At 32.6% G+C, this 19145-nt stretch overlaps 1 protein-coding gene across 1 annotated transcript in view; it reads left to right on the top strand.

Moving 5' to 3' along the window:
- The window catches only part of NBEA (neurobeachin), a 657479-nt gene that overhangs the window by 130281 nt on the left and 508053 nt on the right, over positions 1–19145 (top strand). The window contains exon 11 of the mRNA XM_063101747.1: positions 14656–14764. Coding sequence (XP_062957817.1) covers positions 14656–14764 — 109 coding nt within the window. The remainder of the gene's footprint in view (positions 1–14655; positions 14765–19145) is intronic.

The following is a 19145-nucleotide window of genomic DNA, read 5'->3' as shown; positions in this document are numbered from 1 at the left end:
ACCTTCATCCACATCACTACTGCTTGAATTTAGGTTCCCTTATTAATAACTTCAACTAGTTTAAATGCAATAATTGGTCTTATCCCTTTCCAGTATTTTTCAATGGCTAGAAGAGTTATCTTTCTAAAATACAAATCTAATCATTTCACACCTGTGACTACACTTATTTCCTGTTGCCTCAGAATGAAGTCAGTGCCTCTTAGCTGTTACTGATTTGGTCATGCCTACATCTCTTTTCTAGTCCCATTTCTTGATAGTCTTCCCAAACCCAAATCTATATATATGCAGAGTGCAGATGTTTGCAAGTAAGGGCAAAGAATGAGAAATGCCAGCAGTACATATTCCAGAAAGTGTATTTATGAATAAAAGATGCTACAGATAGGAAGATTCTCAGTAGTAGTGTATGGTGGGGAATGTAGTTTTCCTGCAATTCATTGATTTTATAATGTCAGTGAATTAGGGAATAGATTTAACATTATACACCATTTAAGGTGTCTTACTACTTGATGCTGCTAAATAGAGGAGAAGGTTACTGTGTACTTAAGGCTGGTCTCCAGATTCAGAATAGAGATGGAGTGTCTACCCTCATCCACATGGACAGTGAACAAGAGCCATAGGCAATCTGTAATCAAATAGTCCTCTATCTTTTAACTAATATCCTATTTGTACAGATCTTGTTCAATAATGAGTACAGAGAAAAATATTACCATAGAATTTATATTATCCACCATTTGCTAGTTATGACAGTAACAAACAACTTCAAAATCTGGTAGCTCATAAAACAACAAAAATAATTTCTTGCTCATGACTGGTTGTGGCTCTGTTCCTTTTGTCTTCTCATTCTGGGTCTTAGACTGGAAAGGCAGCCCTAATCCAGAATATGTTCTTCTTGTGGCAAAGGGGAAGAATAACAGTTTGAGCCAAGCAATAAAATTGCTTTTGTAGCTTTTGGTCAGATAAGTTAAATATCATGTTCACTCTCAATCTGTTAGACAAAGAATGCCCAACCTAGCCCAACTTTAATCAGCCAAATAGGTTGGAAAATATACTATATTTCACAGAATTGGGCAAGTTTTTGGAAATGGGCAAGGATTTATGACCTTCTTAGTGATATGGGAAAAGCCAATAACTGGGAATAATAATTCAGTCTCCCATAGGACCTATGAAAAAGTTTTACAGTACATGGGAAGGAATCCCATATCCTGGAGATTTGGGGCAAGTTGACTTCTAAAATTCATCTGATAGGAGGATTCAGAAGAAAATTTTGGTAAAACAAAAGAAAAAGTTATCCTTTATGAAATAGCAGAATATTGTAAGACAGACATTAAGTGACAATACTATTAGAATTTAATGGTGATGGCCTAAATCTATATTTTTGACAAGAATTTTAGATGATTCTGATATAAAATCAGGAACCGGAAACAGAAAAGAAGGCTTTTCTAAATCTTTTAGGTAACTACTACTTGAATTAAAAACCGTATATATGCATTCTCTTGGATTTATTGGAGAAAGTAAAAATAAAAAACGTAGTATCCATAGAAAAATACAGAAAATAAAGGAATGAGAATACAAACATAAAGCAACACGTAAAGTAAGATGGTGACAGGCCGTACAACCTAGTTTTACCATTAATTATTAAAAGATAAAAACTCACATACTCACTCAATAAAACAAAATTCCAATTTGTAAGCTTTAAAGAGAAAGTCTCTAATTTAAAACAAAGTGACCAAAGACTATAAGTCTCAGCTTTTGGTCTGCTGTAGTTGAGCAATTTTTTTCTTAGTATTTACTAAAAAAACGTGTGGATATTCTGTCCTATATAGAAAGCATGGCTGATATCTTCTTATCTAAGAAAGCGCGTGTTCTTCATTTGCTGGCTAGAATAAAGTCATTTTATTTAAACCACATAGAAATAATAGATGGCAGTCTACCATTTTTTGTTATATTTTATCTAGAAAGTAGGTTGGGTCATTACTAACCTGTTCTAAAAATTTTCCGTAAAGTTTTGACTTCCTTTATGGGTTGGGGGCCTCCATAAAACTATTCACTTTCGTTTAATTTGTAGTTCTCTACTTTTCCTACAGGAAGAGTCAGGATATGCTGCATGACTAGAGTTATAAATTTTTTATAGCATCAATTGCACTAATCCTTTGTGAGGAAGTTCAAGTAGACTCTGTAGTAGTGATGTTTGAGTGCAGCTTAAAGTATGGGTACAGGTGCTTGTTTCTATGTGCGCTGTCCAGTTTTCAGAATAACATAATGTTTTGTTTTGTTTTGTTTTCCCTATGGCTACCTGATTCAAATTATTTTCTCAAGAGAGTTTAGGAGCCATATAAAGTTTTTAAAAATAGGTTAGTTCCATATCCAAAACATGCAGGTAAATTTCATTCCTTGTAGTTCAACTGTCATGCATATTATTTCAGTTGATGTCACTGGGGATCTCTCCCTTGGTCACCTATAGGTATATAGTAATAGTCCCAACTTTTGGAAACATCGAAATCCTTTGCAGGGTCACTTTGACATTACTTTATTAGGTATAGTAGCTGGGGCTTGAGTGGGGTCTTATTTATCTGATGGGAAAAGGAAGTTGAGACCTCCTCTGACAGGTTATTAGCCAAACATCTGCCTTTAAATCTATAATCTCTAGATATTATTTACAAGGTTGTTCAAGCTGAAGTTGGAGGGGAGGTCCCAATAAGGCTCAGATGGAAGAAGAAAATCTTGCTAGAGAGATGAGGGTAAATATTATTCTTTTTGAGAGTAGAGCTGACTCAAAGCAACTTGGGTATTTAGTATGTACCTCTTATAACTCAGAAAGCCAGGTACACGAGTTAGCACATCTTAAATGCAATTGAAGACCTATTGTTAAATAGATTTAGTAATACAAGAAATTCTAGTAGACTGGTATCAATAATCAGGAAGCCAGGGATAAGAAGTTTAGCACTGATTGGTTTCTGTGAAATGAATGCATAAGTCAAGTATTAGATGTGTATATATATTTGATGCCAAATATTTTTGTAGATGGAAATGGGACATATGACTTGGTACATATATTATCTTATGTGGTAGTGAATAGGAACAGGTATGGTCCCTTTCAGCAAGTTTCAGTGAAACTTTGATGAGGATCCTATATCAGACTGTAAATCCTAGCCTTGATCATCCAAGGTTATTGATAGGGCTCCTTATACTTGTAAAAGAACTACTTTGACACAATTAATTTACAGTTTAAAACAATGAATGAAATACACACACGCACACGTAAATGCTTTGTAGATGGTTTGCTGCTGGGGGCATAGAAGGAAATCTCATATACTAAGCACTCAGTAATTCAGTGGGGAATAGCAGGAGTCCTGTTTTTCTGGTGCTTGCGTATCTCATGAGAGTTAAGGGCATCTACGTAGCAGAGTCTAATTTCTGTACAAGTCCTAGATATTTGTTATTTTTGAATTCCATTTTGGCATTTTCTGTGATATTTGTGGTGAAAATATTGTTGAATTTGATCTGTTTTAGATACCTTCCTTTGCAATTTTTCTTTATTAATGGGCAAAGGTACTCTGAATCTAGGTATTGAAGATGTGTATTGACAACTTTTGTGGTAAGACATCTTGAGAACATGCATACGTTATTTTTTTGAACATTTCTTTCATGTAAATAAGTTCAATCTGAATAGTTATTAGTGGTTTTTAGGAAGATGGGCCAGTTTCCTATTTAACATGCTTGCCTCTGTTGTACATCTGAGAAATATGGAGGGCTGGCCCCGTGGCTCACGTGGGAGAGTGCGGCGCTGAGAAATATGGAAGGTGTGACAATATGCTTGAGGCATTTGAGAAAAAATTTAGAGTATACAATAAATGTTTGTCTTCTTGCATCAAATTTTTTTCTTCTTGTGCCAACTCATATGCATTTTTTTATATCACCTAGCAGCAATTTGTGGGGGATCAAAAGTGAATCTTGTTTTTAAGAGTATTATGGTGATAACACCAAGGTCAAGGGTTCGGATCACTGCACCAGCAAGCTACCGAAAAAAGAAAAAAAAGTAATTTTTAAAAACTAAGTATTTTTTTTAGAAAACTATTTCCTTCAAAATTAGCATTTGATCTTATATAAGGAAACTTTAGAGGGTACTGCTGGAAAAGGCCAATGAGTACGAAATCAAAGGCATGTATTTAGAAGTAGAAGTGACTACTGCTTTGGCAAAAGCATGAGTTATAATTAACATCATCATGTGCCTTTTGGTCAGCAATGAATTTTATAACTTACAGCAGAAGGAAGTTGTAAATGATGTCAGTTATTAAAACAGCATCAAAATAATATGTCAGTGAGATTTTTATTTCAATAGAGGTAAAAAATTCTTGTTTTCATGATTATGTAAAATCATGAACAACCTCAAAGCCTTAAAAGGAGTCATGGCATCCATCAGCATTAAAACTAGATGTTTATAAGAAGCCAGGATATATGCTATAAAAAGACCATCATCTTCAGTTACTCAGACAATATTCAGAAGGCAGAATGAAATTTTGTGTTACCTCATGTAAGAGCAGATAGTATGACCACAGAATTGGTTGCAGACTTTAATCCATTTACATAAAAGATGAGATGAAGATTTTTAAATAGGATGTGTGTGGAATGATTTTGGTTTTTATCCAGTGGTCAGGTTTTTCTATAGCTGGAGTTTGGAGTAAAGAGATTGGTATGGGGCAGAGAGTAAGGGTAATGTAACCCAGAGAAGAGTAAGATTTTATATTTGCCAGGCATTAGAAAGGTATAATATTTTTGTCTTTAAGAGGGTACTGAGGTTGTACCTAGCATAGTGTTAACCAGGAATCTAATGTGGAGGTTGACAAAGTCTCCATCGTTATTGTAGCCATAGCTACCAAATGCAGTCATAGAGGCAAACAAGCTGCTATGGAATTGAGGGGAAATCTATAATAAGTAATTGAGCACTGTTTGTTCTAATGAATCTGCATTAGTATACCTGAAGTAGACAGACCTTACATAAGATAGGGATAAGCCCTTTCGGTTTTCTGGTTCTGTGGGGAATGCCTGCTAGATTTTATGGGCATTGAGCTATTGTAATATAACCCAGTTGTTATGGGCATTGAGTTATTGTAATATAACCCAGTTTCCACTGTCAGCTATAAGCATCTGTGAATAAGTGTGAATTTGTCAAACTATTTGGTCTGGGGGCATTGTGGATAGCTTCACTTAGGAAAATGCAAGGTGTTGTTCTTATAAGAACTTAGTAAAAACTTGGTGTTTCTAGTGTATTCTAGGTCAAGTATACTGTTGTATTTAATATGAAAGATAAATAAGAATTAGATATTAGGCTGGTAAGGACAGGATAGTGGAACAAAACTGTGAAATACATAGTAGTCTACAGGGTTTTTTTTGTTTTTTGTTTTTCTTTTAGTCTGGGTGTATTAGTCAGGATAGTCTATGTGAGAGCAAATTAACTCTGAAATTTTGGTGTCTCTGTACAGTAAAGGTTTGTGTATTGCTTATGTAACCAACTATAGTTTACTCAGGGATCTAGGATTTTGGGTCCCACCATTATATTTCAGAGTAGTCAGAATTCATTGTAGGAGGGATATAGAGACTAGAAAATTATGGGCTTTTGACTGTTGTAGCCTATAAGAGGTTTTTATTCTCCTTTTGTTGATTTAGTCACATGACTGACTGTCAGGGGGTTGAGAAATATCATCATCTGTATACAAAAGAAGGAAGAATATGACATAGAATTTGTTAATAACTAACATTATCTTTAGCATACTTGGTTTCTTAGCTGGTAAAAATAGTGGGTTGCAGTGGTTCTTCATAGGAATTATAGTTCTTTGCTGTAAAAGGATGTGAAGAACATCGGGAGTGAGGTGGCACTGTAGTATTAAACCTGACTCTAACTGGTGTTGTGTCATATGCCAATATCTGGGCATATTAAATACATCTGTCCCATTAGCATGTTGAGATCAAAAGATGCAGACTAAGATAGAAGGATTTTCGAGGTCATCTTAGATTGGAACTTCGTGTAAGTCAGTAAGAATAAAGAATTCCGGTTCCAGTTCTTGTTAAGATGGTGTGAGCACACTCCACCCTTTTTTTCAAACAATCAATGTAAGAATAAAATCTAACATGGACAGAATCCATAGAATAGGTATTTGAAAGCTCTGAAAAGTAAATGGTAGCAGGGAGATGGGGGAAGAAGAGCAGAATTCACAGTGAGTTGGCGGTCACTTCACTATATATTTTTGTCCCTCCAGTATCCCCCAGCATGAATTAAATGTGCTGAAAACCTGAAATTGAGCCCCAGGGTACAGTGAGAGAGAGCTCTAGGAGAAACCCATTAGTTCTAGTGCAGAAGTTCCCTGTTAATTTTTCTTTTCTTCATTCTGTTCTCATGTCCCAACCCTCATGCAATCTCAGTGAGAGGCATCAGTGGGAGCCTATAGAAGCCAAAACTCTGAGGGAGGGGTAGCCTTCTCTTTGATCAGTGGAAGTAGGGCCCCAAGAGGGTTGCTTTTTTCTCTGTGTCTTGCTGCTGGTAGCCTTGGATGTGGGCAGAATTATAGGAGTACATAGCAGAGTAAGGAAACTAAAGCCCTAGCTTTTTGACAGGAGAACTGAAAAGAAGAGTCCAGAGCTGAAACGTATCAGGGAGATTATGGAAAGGGAAGAAAGTGGGAAAGTAACTCTATAAAATTTTTTAAGAACTTGGCTCTGAGCTGTACATGCATGGATCTAATCAAATCAGTGATTCTTGCCAGTGCAATAAGGGAAGAAAAAGAAATAAAAGTCATACTGACTGAAAAGGAAGAAATAAAATTATCTCTTTTTTATAGTTGACACGATTATCTATCTAAAAATTCTCAGGGAATTTACATACACTTAAAACTCTAGTACTAGTAAGCATATTTAGCAAGATCACAAGATACAAGGTTCTCAGATAAAAATAAATTATATTTCTCTACATTTATAGGAAACCAAATTAAAAAATACTATTAACAGTAACTTCAGAAAATTTAAATATTAAGATGTAAATTTCATAAAACATGTACAGAATTGGTGAGCTGAAAACTACAACTCACTGATGAAAGAAGTCAAAGACTGAAATAAACGGAGAACTATATCATCTTCATGGACTCAACATAGTAGAGGTGTCATTAAATTGATATATAGATTTTGTGCAATACCAATCACAGTCCCACCTGAATATATTCTTTATATAGACAAGATGATTCTAAAATTTATATGGAAAGATAAAGTAACTAAGAAAGCTAAGATGATTTTGAAAAATAATAAGGTTGGAGGAATTATACTTCCTTGACTTTAAGACTGACAGTAAAGCTATAGTAATGAGGAAAGTGTGGTTTTAGCAAAGTGATAGACACGTGTGTCAATAGAACAGAATGGAGTTCAGAAATAATCCCATACCTACAGGGTCAATTATTTTTTTGCAGTGCTGCAAAAGCAGTTTAATGGAGGAATGATAGTTGTATGTTAAAAAATGAGCCTTGACCGAAACCTCACACTTTATACAAAAAGGAACTGGAAAAAATTAAGTCTAAATGTAAAATAAAACTATAAAACTTTTAGAGAAAACATAGGAGAAAATCTGTGTGACTTAGGTTAGGCAAATCCTTCGTTGGTATGACACCAAAAATATGACGCAAAAAAGAAAGGAATTGGTGAATTTGGTTTTGACTTCATCAAAGTTGAAAACTTTTGCTGTGCAAAAGATGCAATGAAAAGACATGGTACAGACTGGAGGAAGAGAATAGCAAATCACTTATTTGACAGAGGATTTATACTGAGAATATATAAAGGACTTTCAACAGTAAGAAAACAATCCAGTTTTTAAAAATGGGTGATAGACTTTGACAGACACTTCAAATATATGCTCATGTTAATAGGAATTAGCCAATAGGAAAATGTATATTAAAACCACTATGAGATGCTACTACATACCTAGTAGAATGGCCAAAATAAAAAATAGCTGTAGTGCCAAATGTTTGTGAGGATGTACAGAACAACTTGAGCACGTTACTGGTGGGATGGATTGCAAAATGGTATAGCTACTCTGGAATAGTTTGGTAGTTAATTATAAGGTTGAACTAACACTTATTAATAAATACCAGGAGTAGAAATACTAAATTATATGAGAAATGAATGAAAACCATATTCACACAAAAACCTTTATGTGTATTTATAGTAGCCCTATTCATAATTGCCATACTACAACCCAAATGCCCTTTATAGATGAATGGATACACAAACTGTGGTACATTTATTCATCCTGTAGAATACTACTCATCAATTAAAAGAAATGAACTCTTGATATATGTACCTACTTGGATGAATCTCAAAGGCAGTATGCTGAGGTCAAGAAGGGAGTCTCAGAAAGCTACTTATTGTATGATTCCATTTATATGACATTCTTGAAAAGTCAAAACTGTAGTGATAGACAAGTGGTTACCAGAGGTTATGAGTGTTGAGAGGGTGTGACTGGGAAGGTGTAAAGGGATAGCACAAGTGAGTTTTTTTGTGTGATGGAACTGGTCTGTATTTTGATTGTGATGATAGTTATACAAATTTATATATCTGTTAACATACTCAGAATGGTACACTAAAAAGAAAAAAATCAAGTGAAAGAAAGAAAAACCAGTTTTACTGCATAATCATTTAAAAAATAAAATTAATTATAAAGAGAATAGTACATTTCTGGGCATATGTAAAGCCTAAGTATCAAATATTTGTTTCAGCTTTCTGTGTAGTCAGCTATTTTTCTATTTATGTAGCGTCCCTGACTTAAGGGTGGTTTGACTTAAGATTTTTCTATTCATTTTGGCATGAAAGCGATATGCATTCAGAAAAGACTGTACTTCAGTACAGTATTCAATAAATTGCATGAGATATTCAACACTTTATTATAAAATAGACTGTGTTAAATGATTTTGCCCAATTGTAGGTTATTGTAAGTGCCCTGAGCATGTTTAAGTTACAATAGGCTAAGCTATGATGTTTGGTAGGTTAGGTGTATTAAATATGTTTTTGACGAGATATTTTCATCTTTCAATGTGTTTATTGGGATGTAACCCTATCCTAACTTGAGGAGCATCTGTATTTTCTTGTGTTTTCTAATTTCAGCACTTCTAGGGTATATTGTTAATCCTGCTTTTGTTAAATAGGCTGGGGCTTGGCTGAAAGTAGAGCCAGCACCAGTATAAGTGACTGGTGATTTGGCCTTCCTGCTGTGGCAGGTTTTGACTTTGAAGGTCATTAGAGTATGCATCAATGATTAAGATCACCTGTATGTAATTATAACCTGTTTCTATGTTTTCCTTTCCAATTTAAAATTTATTAGATTCTCCTTAGATGTTAGGAAGTTACATCATTAAATCTGAAGTATTCATGTATCCATGATTACTATCGTGGTAGCTGCCATTTATAACATGTCCAGGAAGTTTTCATAAAGGCACTAGGACATTTAGTGCACTCCAAGGGGTGGTATGTTGGTTGGGTTAAACTGCAGAACTATTGGACTTTGAGAGTTATTTCTTTTATATTTGAGTGTTTTTAGTAAATATTAAATGTTTTTAGTTAATATAGGAAAGCAGCTTGTAAAAAGGGTTCTCAAATTGCATAAATTCTGTTAGATACTGTATACTAATATATAACAATATGTCATGGGAGGTTTGGAATTTATCCCATTACATGTGCAAATTTTTATTTATATTATTATTATTTTTTTATCTCTTTATTCGGTTGTCTTTCTCTGTAGTGTAGTTTATGAAATTCAGCTCTGTTCTGAAAATATTTACTAAACACAACCTATGAGTTCAACACAATGGGTTATTCCAAATGAATTAGTTAGCTTGTGTTGCACAGAAACAATCCCAAAATTTAGTGGCTTAAAACCACCATTTTATTTAGCGCATGATTCTTTAGTCAGCTGGGCAGTGCTTCTGGTCTGGGCTGGCTCAGCTGATGTCCATGGGGCTTCCTCAGGTATCTGTAGTCAGCTGATAGGTCAGTGAGTAACTGGACGAATAAACACGGCATCACTCATGTCCAGTGGGGCACCTCGGTTTTCCTCTATGTGGTCTCCTGTCCTCCAGCAGGCTAGCTCAGGCTCATTCACAGTGGTCTCAGGGTTCTAAGCTTAGCAAAATGGCAAGCCCAATACATGTGGAAATTTTTAAATTTTGTTTCTTTCACAAGACTTATTGACACATTTCAACCACAGTTTTATATATATATATATATATATATATAAATATAAATATATATATATATTTTTTTTTTGCTATATTTGTCAGAAATAAAATAGACTGATGAAACAAAATCAAAATCTCTTCCAAGGCAAAGAAAGGTATAATGTGTAATAGCCTACTTTTTAATAGAGCCTCTGAAGAAAGCTCTTAAATAACCATGACAGTGGTAGCAATGTATTTAGAAGGCTGCCTGCCTTCTTATCAGGCTGAAGGAAAAGGTAGAAATTACTGAGGGGAGATTTCATAGCCAGGGATAGGCTTAGTGATTTCACATGCTACCATGTGTATTCCGTCTGTCTTTACATCTTACATTTCACCACTTTCTTTATTTGACACTGCAGATAAATGTATTTTACTTACTTTGGCATGTAGCTCCACTTGATGTCTGTGCTGATAAATGTGACAGTGTGTGTCAGGATTCATCACATATGTAGGCACTGGTCTTTTTTGAGATTGCATCTTCAAGATTGTGCTGTCTAAAAGTGACTGCTAAATGTACCTGCAGTTAGAGACTTTTGGTTTAGACTAAAATTTTAACTTTGAACTGTGAAGGAAGTTAACTCTTCTAACTTATTGTAAAATTTTTTATGTCACTGGAAATTAATTTTCTTGGGTATGAAATTATCTTGGGTATGGACTTGAATTGATTTCATTTACAGTTTTATTCCTGCTATGATAATCACTCTCATGTAGGAAGTTTTATAGTGAGAGAAATCATAGAGAAACTGTGTGTGGTATTAGTTTTAGTCATATAATGATCTCATCACAATTTTAATCATCTTGAAAGATTTCAGTGTATATCAGTACTAAATTAGGCTGCTTAAGAGATGAAACCTAAAAATATCAAAAGATTTTCTTCCTTACCTGATACCTTAAATCTTATTGGGAACTTAATCTACTTAATCAATTACTTTGCCTATAGTGTTTAAGAGATTAAAAACTTTCTTTTAAAAGGGGGAGAAGATGTTGGATCTCGGAGGAATCTTTATTTTTTATATAAGTTAGTTCCATTCTTTTTAATAAAAAAATGTTTATTCAAAAAGCCAATCTAGCTATGCTACTTTGGTTGTTTCAGTACAAAGCAAATTGAATAGCCAGTTTCTGTCTTATAAGAGCTGCCTTTGAACTGAACTTAGGTTATATGTTCATTCTTAATCATTTCATTTACAAACTATGTTTATTAGGTGTATCTTTATGATGTATTGCATCTCTAAATAATAAAAGTATCTCAAAGATAATAAAACTTTTTGGATCACATTACATGAGTTATCTACATTAATTATTTAAAAAAATTAAATAATGGACAAATCGAAATGGATGAAGTTATAGTAAAATCAAGTCAAAATCTATATTTATATAAATTTTAATGGATTCTAAATGTAGAACATATATTTCCATTAGAAACTAAGTAGTTATGTTTATACATAGTTACTAAATATTCTCAGATATTTGTGGGCCAAGACTCTTGTGGTATTTTATAATAATGGACCAGAAAACTGTGGAGAATAAATATGCTAAGTTTTTAGAGGTATTATTATTTCTTTCATTTTTTTCCCTGAGGTCTAGCCCTTTAAAATATGATACTTGAAATAAATATTGTTTCCTAACTTAATTGTACCTTTTTAAGAATTGGAAGTTGGTAATTATTTTAAGGGGAAAAAAATAAAAACACAGTAGATTATTAGTGTAATTTTCCTTTAAAGGAGATAGGATTAAAAACCCTTAACCATTAAAAAACCTTAAGTAGAATTGCTACTTAAAGAACATATGTTATAGTACTGTCTATTGAAAAGTTTAGCAATTTTATATCATGATATAATAACCAGTACACTTTTTTTCTATCATGTAAAATGCCACTCTGAAAACCTTTTCCTAGGTATTGCTATACTTTTCAAGAGAATGTTCTGTGATGTGTATATTAGCTTTGGCTGACACAGATACTTGATTTTTGGTTTGTCCTGTATATTTAGATCCTCTGCAGATGAACTGATGTGTTCTAGACAGGAAGTGGTATGTAGGAGATATAGGAATGGGCTGAAGTATCCTTTATATTTGCCTTTGTATCTAGGGGAGTTGGAAATAGGCAAGAATGGAGAGAAATTTTGTATGGCAGTACACAGAATTTTGCAAGTTTATTGTGAGCCCTGCAGCAATCCGATGCATTTTAGTTACTGGTAAGTTTGTTAAATTATGCTTGAAAATGTACCTCTTCGAAGATGGCCATCTGTTTACTATTACGTCCACCATGTCAAATATACCTTATTTTAAAGATTTTTTTTTGGAAAAGATGTGGTATGGCTGTTGCATTGGGTTTTAGGTATAAATTAAAAATACTTTGGTCTGTGAATTCATCTGACTTTTCAATTGTTGTCATGGTTAATACTGAAGTGAAATTAACATTTTATGGATAGTATAGTCATTTGTTAAGATTTTGGAATAATAATAAAATTAATATTTCTTTTTTTTGTAATGGAACTCCTTTGTATTTAGAGGTCTGAATTAATTTGCTAGATGTTTGAGAATGAGTAGATATTTGAGAATGACACCAAAGAATAAGAAAATCCACGGCATACTTATAATTTTATATGGTTCTACATAGGAGGGTGATTTATTGTATGAAATAATATTTTGCCTTTTTTCATGGACCATAGGGACTATTGTGAGACATTTCTAGTCTTTCTTTTTGGCAGTGCTGATGTTTAGGAATCTACTTTCCCCCCAAATCACTAACTCAGGTGTGGTAAGAATTCCATGAACAGATGAGAAAATTGTGTAATCTCTATGTAATAGTCTTCTTTATTCTTTTTAAACATTTTTGGTAGAAGTGTTATATGTAATATAGTATGTAAGCAGTTATTTGTGAAGTGGCCTTGACTGTTGAATCAATTGATTTAAAATGGACTAGATTGCTTAATAGCTGTTCTTCTTTACAGAAACATTTTAAGAATCCCAAGAGATCCTTGGTAGTCGTGTTTTTCTTGTGAATATCTATCTTTGACTTAAGGACAAAGTAAAAAAGTATATCATTGATTTGTAGTATTAGTTTACTTTTTTTGTTCTTTCAGGCTGTCGGGCCAGTTAATATAATTTAATTTTAATTTCCTGTAATAAAGTACTTTATTTCTGGATACTATACTTTTTTCTAGGTGTTGTCATGTAGTCCATTAAACTAAGTTTTATAATACTGATAATGATAATTTTGCTATTGGTTCTTGTTATGAGAACATTTCTGTTTTGAACAAAAATAACCACATTATCAGAGAAATGCATTATTTGTCAGTCCTGTTGAAACCTGGAGAGCTAGAATAATTCAGAGATTAGAATAACTTCAGATTCCTTTTGGGCTTTAATAATTTTCAAGTTTTCCTGATTAGCAAATTTTCTTAATTACTTGTAAGAATGCGTACCTCTGCATTTAAAATATATTTAGAAATGTATGTTTTTACCCTTTCTTATAAGTATAAATAGGCAATATAGAGTATATTGTAAAACACTGTTAATAGATATTTTAATTCCCGGTAAAGTCTGGTTTATAGGAATTTATTATAAATTACATTACGCACATACAGTGAAGGAATATGTATTTCATTATTAGGAACACTATATTTATGTCAATGCTGCTGGTTTGAAATTGTTACATGTAACTTTGTGAATTAATACATTATCAAAACTTAATTCAGTGCAATCAATTGTCTTTTGCTTGTTCATTCATTCATTCATTCAACAGACATACCAAGTGCTTAGTTTTTGTCTAGCACATATCTTTGCGTGCTTTTATATGTTTGTGTATACATTGTGTAATTAATTGCCACATTTTATTTTAGTATTGCATAAATCATTTCTCTGATCTTATGAAGGCATACTTGGACATAAGTGACATTTTACATATTTCTCTGGATATTTTTTTTAACAAATACAGTGTTTTTGAAAAATAGGTCTTAATAAAAAGTTTATTTAAAAATAGATATGTTCTTCCAAAGCAATATTGCATACATATTTAAAATTCTCTATGATAGCCTGTTATTCAAAAAGTATTGTGATAAAGTCTTTTGTGGAAAAATGACGTATGTGTGTTCTCATGTTAGACTTACATGAAGCAGGAAATAATATATATGTATAGATAAACTTTGACATTTTACTTTGGAATATAAAAAAATTACACAGTTATAGTTTAGTTTATAATATTTAATTTGAGAACGATAAAATAGTTTCTTATGCTTGTGAGAAAATATATTTTTGCATAATATGAGGTATAATAGTCTTTGTCAGAAAATTAAGATTCAATTTCAATATGGTTATCTTCTAGCATTATAAAATACTCAGTGGAACACTTTGTTTATAATAAACATTTGATGATTACATAATGAAATTATCTGTACTTTACATGCAGTGCTACTCTTTTGGCATTCCTGGTTGAACTACTTAAAAGTTCAGTGGCCATGCAAGAACAGATGCTGGGTGGAAAAGGCTTTTTAGTTATTGGCTACCTACTTGAAAAGGTAAGTGATATGTGTTGATGCTTTTATTGTGTAGCCTTCACAGCTGGACAGCTGATAATTGCTAAATATATATTTTTCTGTGATTTCCTTTTCTATTAACTGTACAGTGGTCATATTGTTTGCTTATTCACAAAAATTTTTATATTATACACTTTGGCATAAGTATAGACATGGAATTAAACTGGATGTTAGAAGTATAAATCATTAAGAAAATTTTAGTGAAAATAGAAACTAAGGAAAAATTCTTTCATTTTTATTCAAGTTACAAGTATTATTGTCTTAATTTTTTCTAGTTTCTTTGCTATCTTTATACTAACTTTCTTAGAAATCTTATTTTATTTAAATGGATTTACATTTTAGTTTTTGCTTTATTTTTCAATTACAATGTCAAAATCTTTATTTGATAGCAACAGAAACATTATTTTGTGCTTTTTGTCCCTGCTTTTAAGATATATTAGAATATTTAAACTAGCTTTTGCTAATCAACACATAGTATAAACAGTACAAATTACGTGGGTTTAGTTTTTCCCATTTTCTGTCATTTATGTCCTTTTTTAAAAAATGGCCTTTCTTAGCTTTATTCGCACTGTATTAGTATGGTAATGAATGCTGAATTTCTGATTATGGTCTTACAAGAATTTGATTGGGTTGTGATTTTCTTTAAAAATTAAAGTGAGATTTCATGAATAAAAGGATTATTTTTTAAAATAAACATCTATTCCCTCTCATTACAAACCTCTTCTTATCTGTTAACTTCTTAATGTTCCGCTGTTCTGAAAATGAAACTATTTCAAAAGTAATAGAGGTAAGATCCCAACTAAGAGGAATAAACTTATTTGTCCCTTGGGAAGAAAAATTGAAAAGACTTTTGGAGATAGTTTTAATTTTACCTCCCATTGTTTTACAGTTGAAATACTTGTAACGTGTCTTGTCTTTGAAATAAGTGCTGCTCTTTCTTTAAGGACTGGTGATTGAGGAGTTCTTAATTATTGAGTATGTCAGTCATTGGCAGCATTTCTTTATTGAGGCAAGTTTTTCAGTAACCTTCTTAAGAACTTTATTAAGCCTCTTTGGTTTTTTTTTTTTTTAAATGATGGAATACTATTTTCCTTTATCCTACAGTATTAAAATTTTTTTAGAAGATATATGATAAACTACATTTTACATGACTTAGATATTATGAAATGCCTTTGTCAGATTACTATACATGACAAGATCACCGTCAGGACCTCCCTCTTTAATATTCTTTTCATCTATTTACTAAGGATTTATCTGCATAACTCTAAAGTAATGAACAGTCTTTTACACTTAAAACTTAGCTTAAACTTAGAAATATTATATAAAGCCTTTAAATCAAATGAAAAGATATATTGAGTTTTCTTTTTCTCATAATTAATATTCTTTTTTTTTTTTTTTGTCCTTTTTGTGACCGACCACGCTCAGCCAGTGAGCACACCGGCCATCCGTATATAGGATCCGAACCCTCGGCAGGAGCACTGCTGCGCTCCTAGCGCTGCACTCTCCTGAGTGCGCCACGGTGTCGACCCATAATTAATATTCTTAAAATTATACTGTCAATTTGGTGTGTGCAAAATATCTCATTGTGGTTTTAATTTTCACTTTTTAAAAAGATTTTGACTAAAAATTTACATTTACATATATATATATATATATAGGACATTAATCCTTTCTCCTGTGAAGTGCTTTTTCATGTCCTTTTCCAATTATCTGTATATCCCTCCAAGACCCTGACCTCTAGGCAACCTGTAATCTATTTTTTGTTTCTGTGAATTTGCCAACTATAGATATTTCTTATAAGTAAAATCATACAATATTTGTCTTTTTGTATTTGGTTTATTTTACTTATAACGTTTTTAAGGTTCTTCAATTTATAGGATATATCAGAACTTCATTCCTTTTTTATGGCTGAATAATATTTCATTGCATGTGTGTACCACATTTAGTTTATCTATTCATCAGTTGATAGACATTTGTGTTGTTTCCATCTTTTGGCTATTATGAATGTGCTGCTATGAATATTCTTGTGTAGGGTTTTGTGTGGACATATGTTTTTATTTTTCTTGAGTAGATACCTAGGAGTTGATTTGTTGGGTCCTATGTTTAACCAACCATTTGAGCAACTGCCAGTGTTTCCCAAAGTGACTCCATCATTTTACATTCCCACAAGCAGGATCTGAGGGTTCCAGATTTTCTTCATCTTGCCAACACTTGTTTTGTCTGTCTTTTCGATTCTAGCCCTTTTAGTGAGTGTAAAATGGCCTATCCTTTTTTGAATTTGCATGCTGGGGTGACTAAGGATGTTGAGCGTCCTTTCATGTGCTTTTTGCCTATTTATTGATATATCTTCTTCAGAGAAATGTCTTCAGATCTTTCACCTGTTTTAAAAAATTGGGTATTTTTAGTATTGAGATGTACGAGTTTTAAAATATATTCTAGATACTAATCTCTTATATGATTTACAGAGATATTCTATTCTGCAGATGTTTTAATTTGCATTTTCCTGATGACAGTTAGGTTGAGCTTTTTCATATATTTATTGTTTTTTTCACTATCCTCTGTTCTTAAACACCTGTTCAAAGTGTCTGCCCAATTTCATTCAGGTTGTCTTTCATTTTCTCATTAATATGTGGAAATTCTGTATATCCCCATATTCTGGATATGAGTATTTTGTTAGATATATACTACAAGTATCTCTTTCTCTTTGGCTTGCCTTTTCACTCTCTTAATGGTGTTTTTTGATAAACAGAAGTTCTTACTTTTTAATGTAGGTCAAATTTTCAGTTTTTTTATGATTAGCCCATTTTGAATCCTTATATATCCCAAAGCCATGAGAGTATTCTATATTTTCCTCCCCAAATTTTGTTATATCTTTCACATTTAGATCTATGTGGAATTGAATCTAGTGTACAGAATGAAATATAAGGGTCAATTTTCTTTTTTTTTTTCCCTCCATATATGTATCTAGCTGACCCAGTACCATTTATTGAAAAGATAATTTTCCACTGCATTGCTGTCTGTATCTTTGCCATAAATCAGGTGACCATATATGAGTGGGATTGTTTTTTTAATCTTTGAGGCAGTGTAACAGTATCTTAATGTGTACAGCTTTTAGCACATCTTAATATCTAATAGTATGTCATGTAGCTTTATTGTTGTTCTTCAAGATTGCCTTGGATATTCTTGGGTTTTTACATTTCTTTATATATCAGCTCATCAATTTCCAGCAAAATGGATTATGTTGCATTATATTATGTTTGTATTATATTGACATCATTACTCTGTTAAGTCTCTCAATTTATATACTTGGCATATCCTTTGATTTATTTAGGCCCTCTTTTGTAGTTTTCTGTATAGAAAACTTAACTGTCTTTCTGATGGATTTATTACCAAATATTTGATGCTATTTGATGTTTTAAAATTTTTAACGTTTTTTTTGTCACTGGTACATAGAAATATAATTGATGTTTACATTGAGCTTTTATATACCAATCTTGTCACTCCTCCATTAATTCTAGTATTTTGTAGATTTTTTTAAAAATTTTCCTTGTAGACAATATAATATTATCTGAGAATGATGATTTTGTTTTTTCCTTCCTGTCTTTTTTTTTTGGCAGCTGGCTGGTATAGGGATTGAGGGATTGACCCCTGGATCTTAGTGTTATTAGTACCATGCTCTAACCAGCTGAGCTAACTGGCCAGCCTCTATTTTTTCCTTTCTAATATTTATTCTTTTTATTTTTCCCTTCCTTTATTGTGCCATCTAAGACTTGCAGTATAGTATTGAATAGAAGTTGTGATATTGGGCTTCTCTATCTTATTCCTGATGTCTTGGGCAATGCTTCTAATAACTAGCTACTAAGTATGATATTTGGTACAGATTACTTTTTGTAGATTTTTAAAATAAGATTAAGGAACTATTTTAAAAAAATTTTTATAGATACTTTGCCAAAATATGAATCTGATGAAAACTTAGAAGTTGTCCAGTATATTCAATAGGATATTTTTGGTTGTGGTTTATAAAAAATTTGATTCAAAGTAGCTTAAATGTTAAGGAAATATGCTAGTTGATGTAACTGAAAGTCTAGTGATAGGTGATATCAGTCATAGTCTTGGCAGGAAACAGCATATTCGACCTGGGTTATTGAGAAGAATTTAAACTGGCAACCAATAGGCAAGGGAACATCCCAAGCACAGAGATAGGATAGGGAGGTTGGAGAGCCAATAAAACATATCTAGTAGGTTGGGCTTCAGGGTTGGGTTATCTGAGTCTCAACAATGTTATCAGATACCCATATTTTATCAATATCTCTGCTGTGCCACCTACAGTATTGACTTTATGTTGAAGCTGTCATCCTTTGTG

Source organism: Cynocephalus volans, chromosome 7 (assembly GCF_027409185.1).
Source record: "Cynocephalus volans isolate mCynVol1 chromosome 7, mCynVol1.pri, whole genome shotgun sequence".
NCBI classification, from domain to species: Eukaryota; Metazoa; Chordata; class Mammalia; order Dermoptera; family Cynocephalidae; genus Cynocephalus; species Cynocephalus volans.
This window is presented reverse-complemented; position numbering and strand designations above follow the sequence as displayed.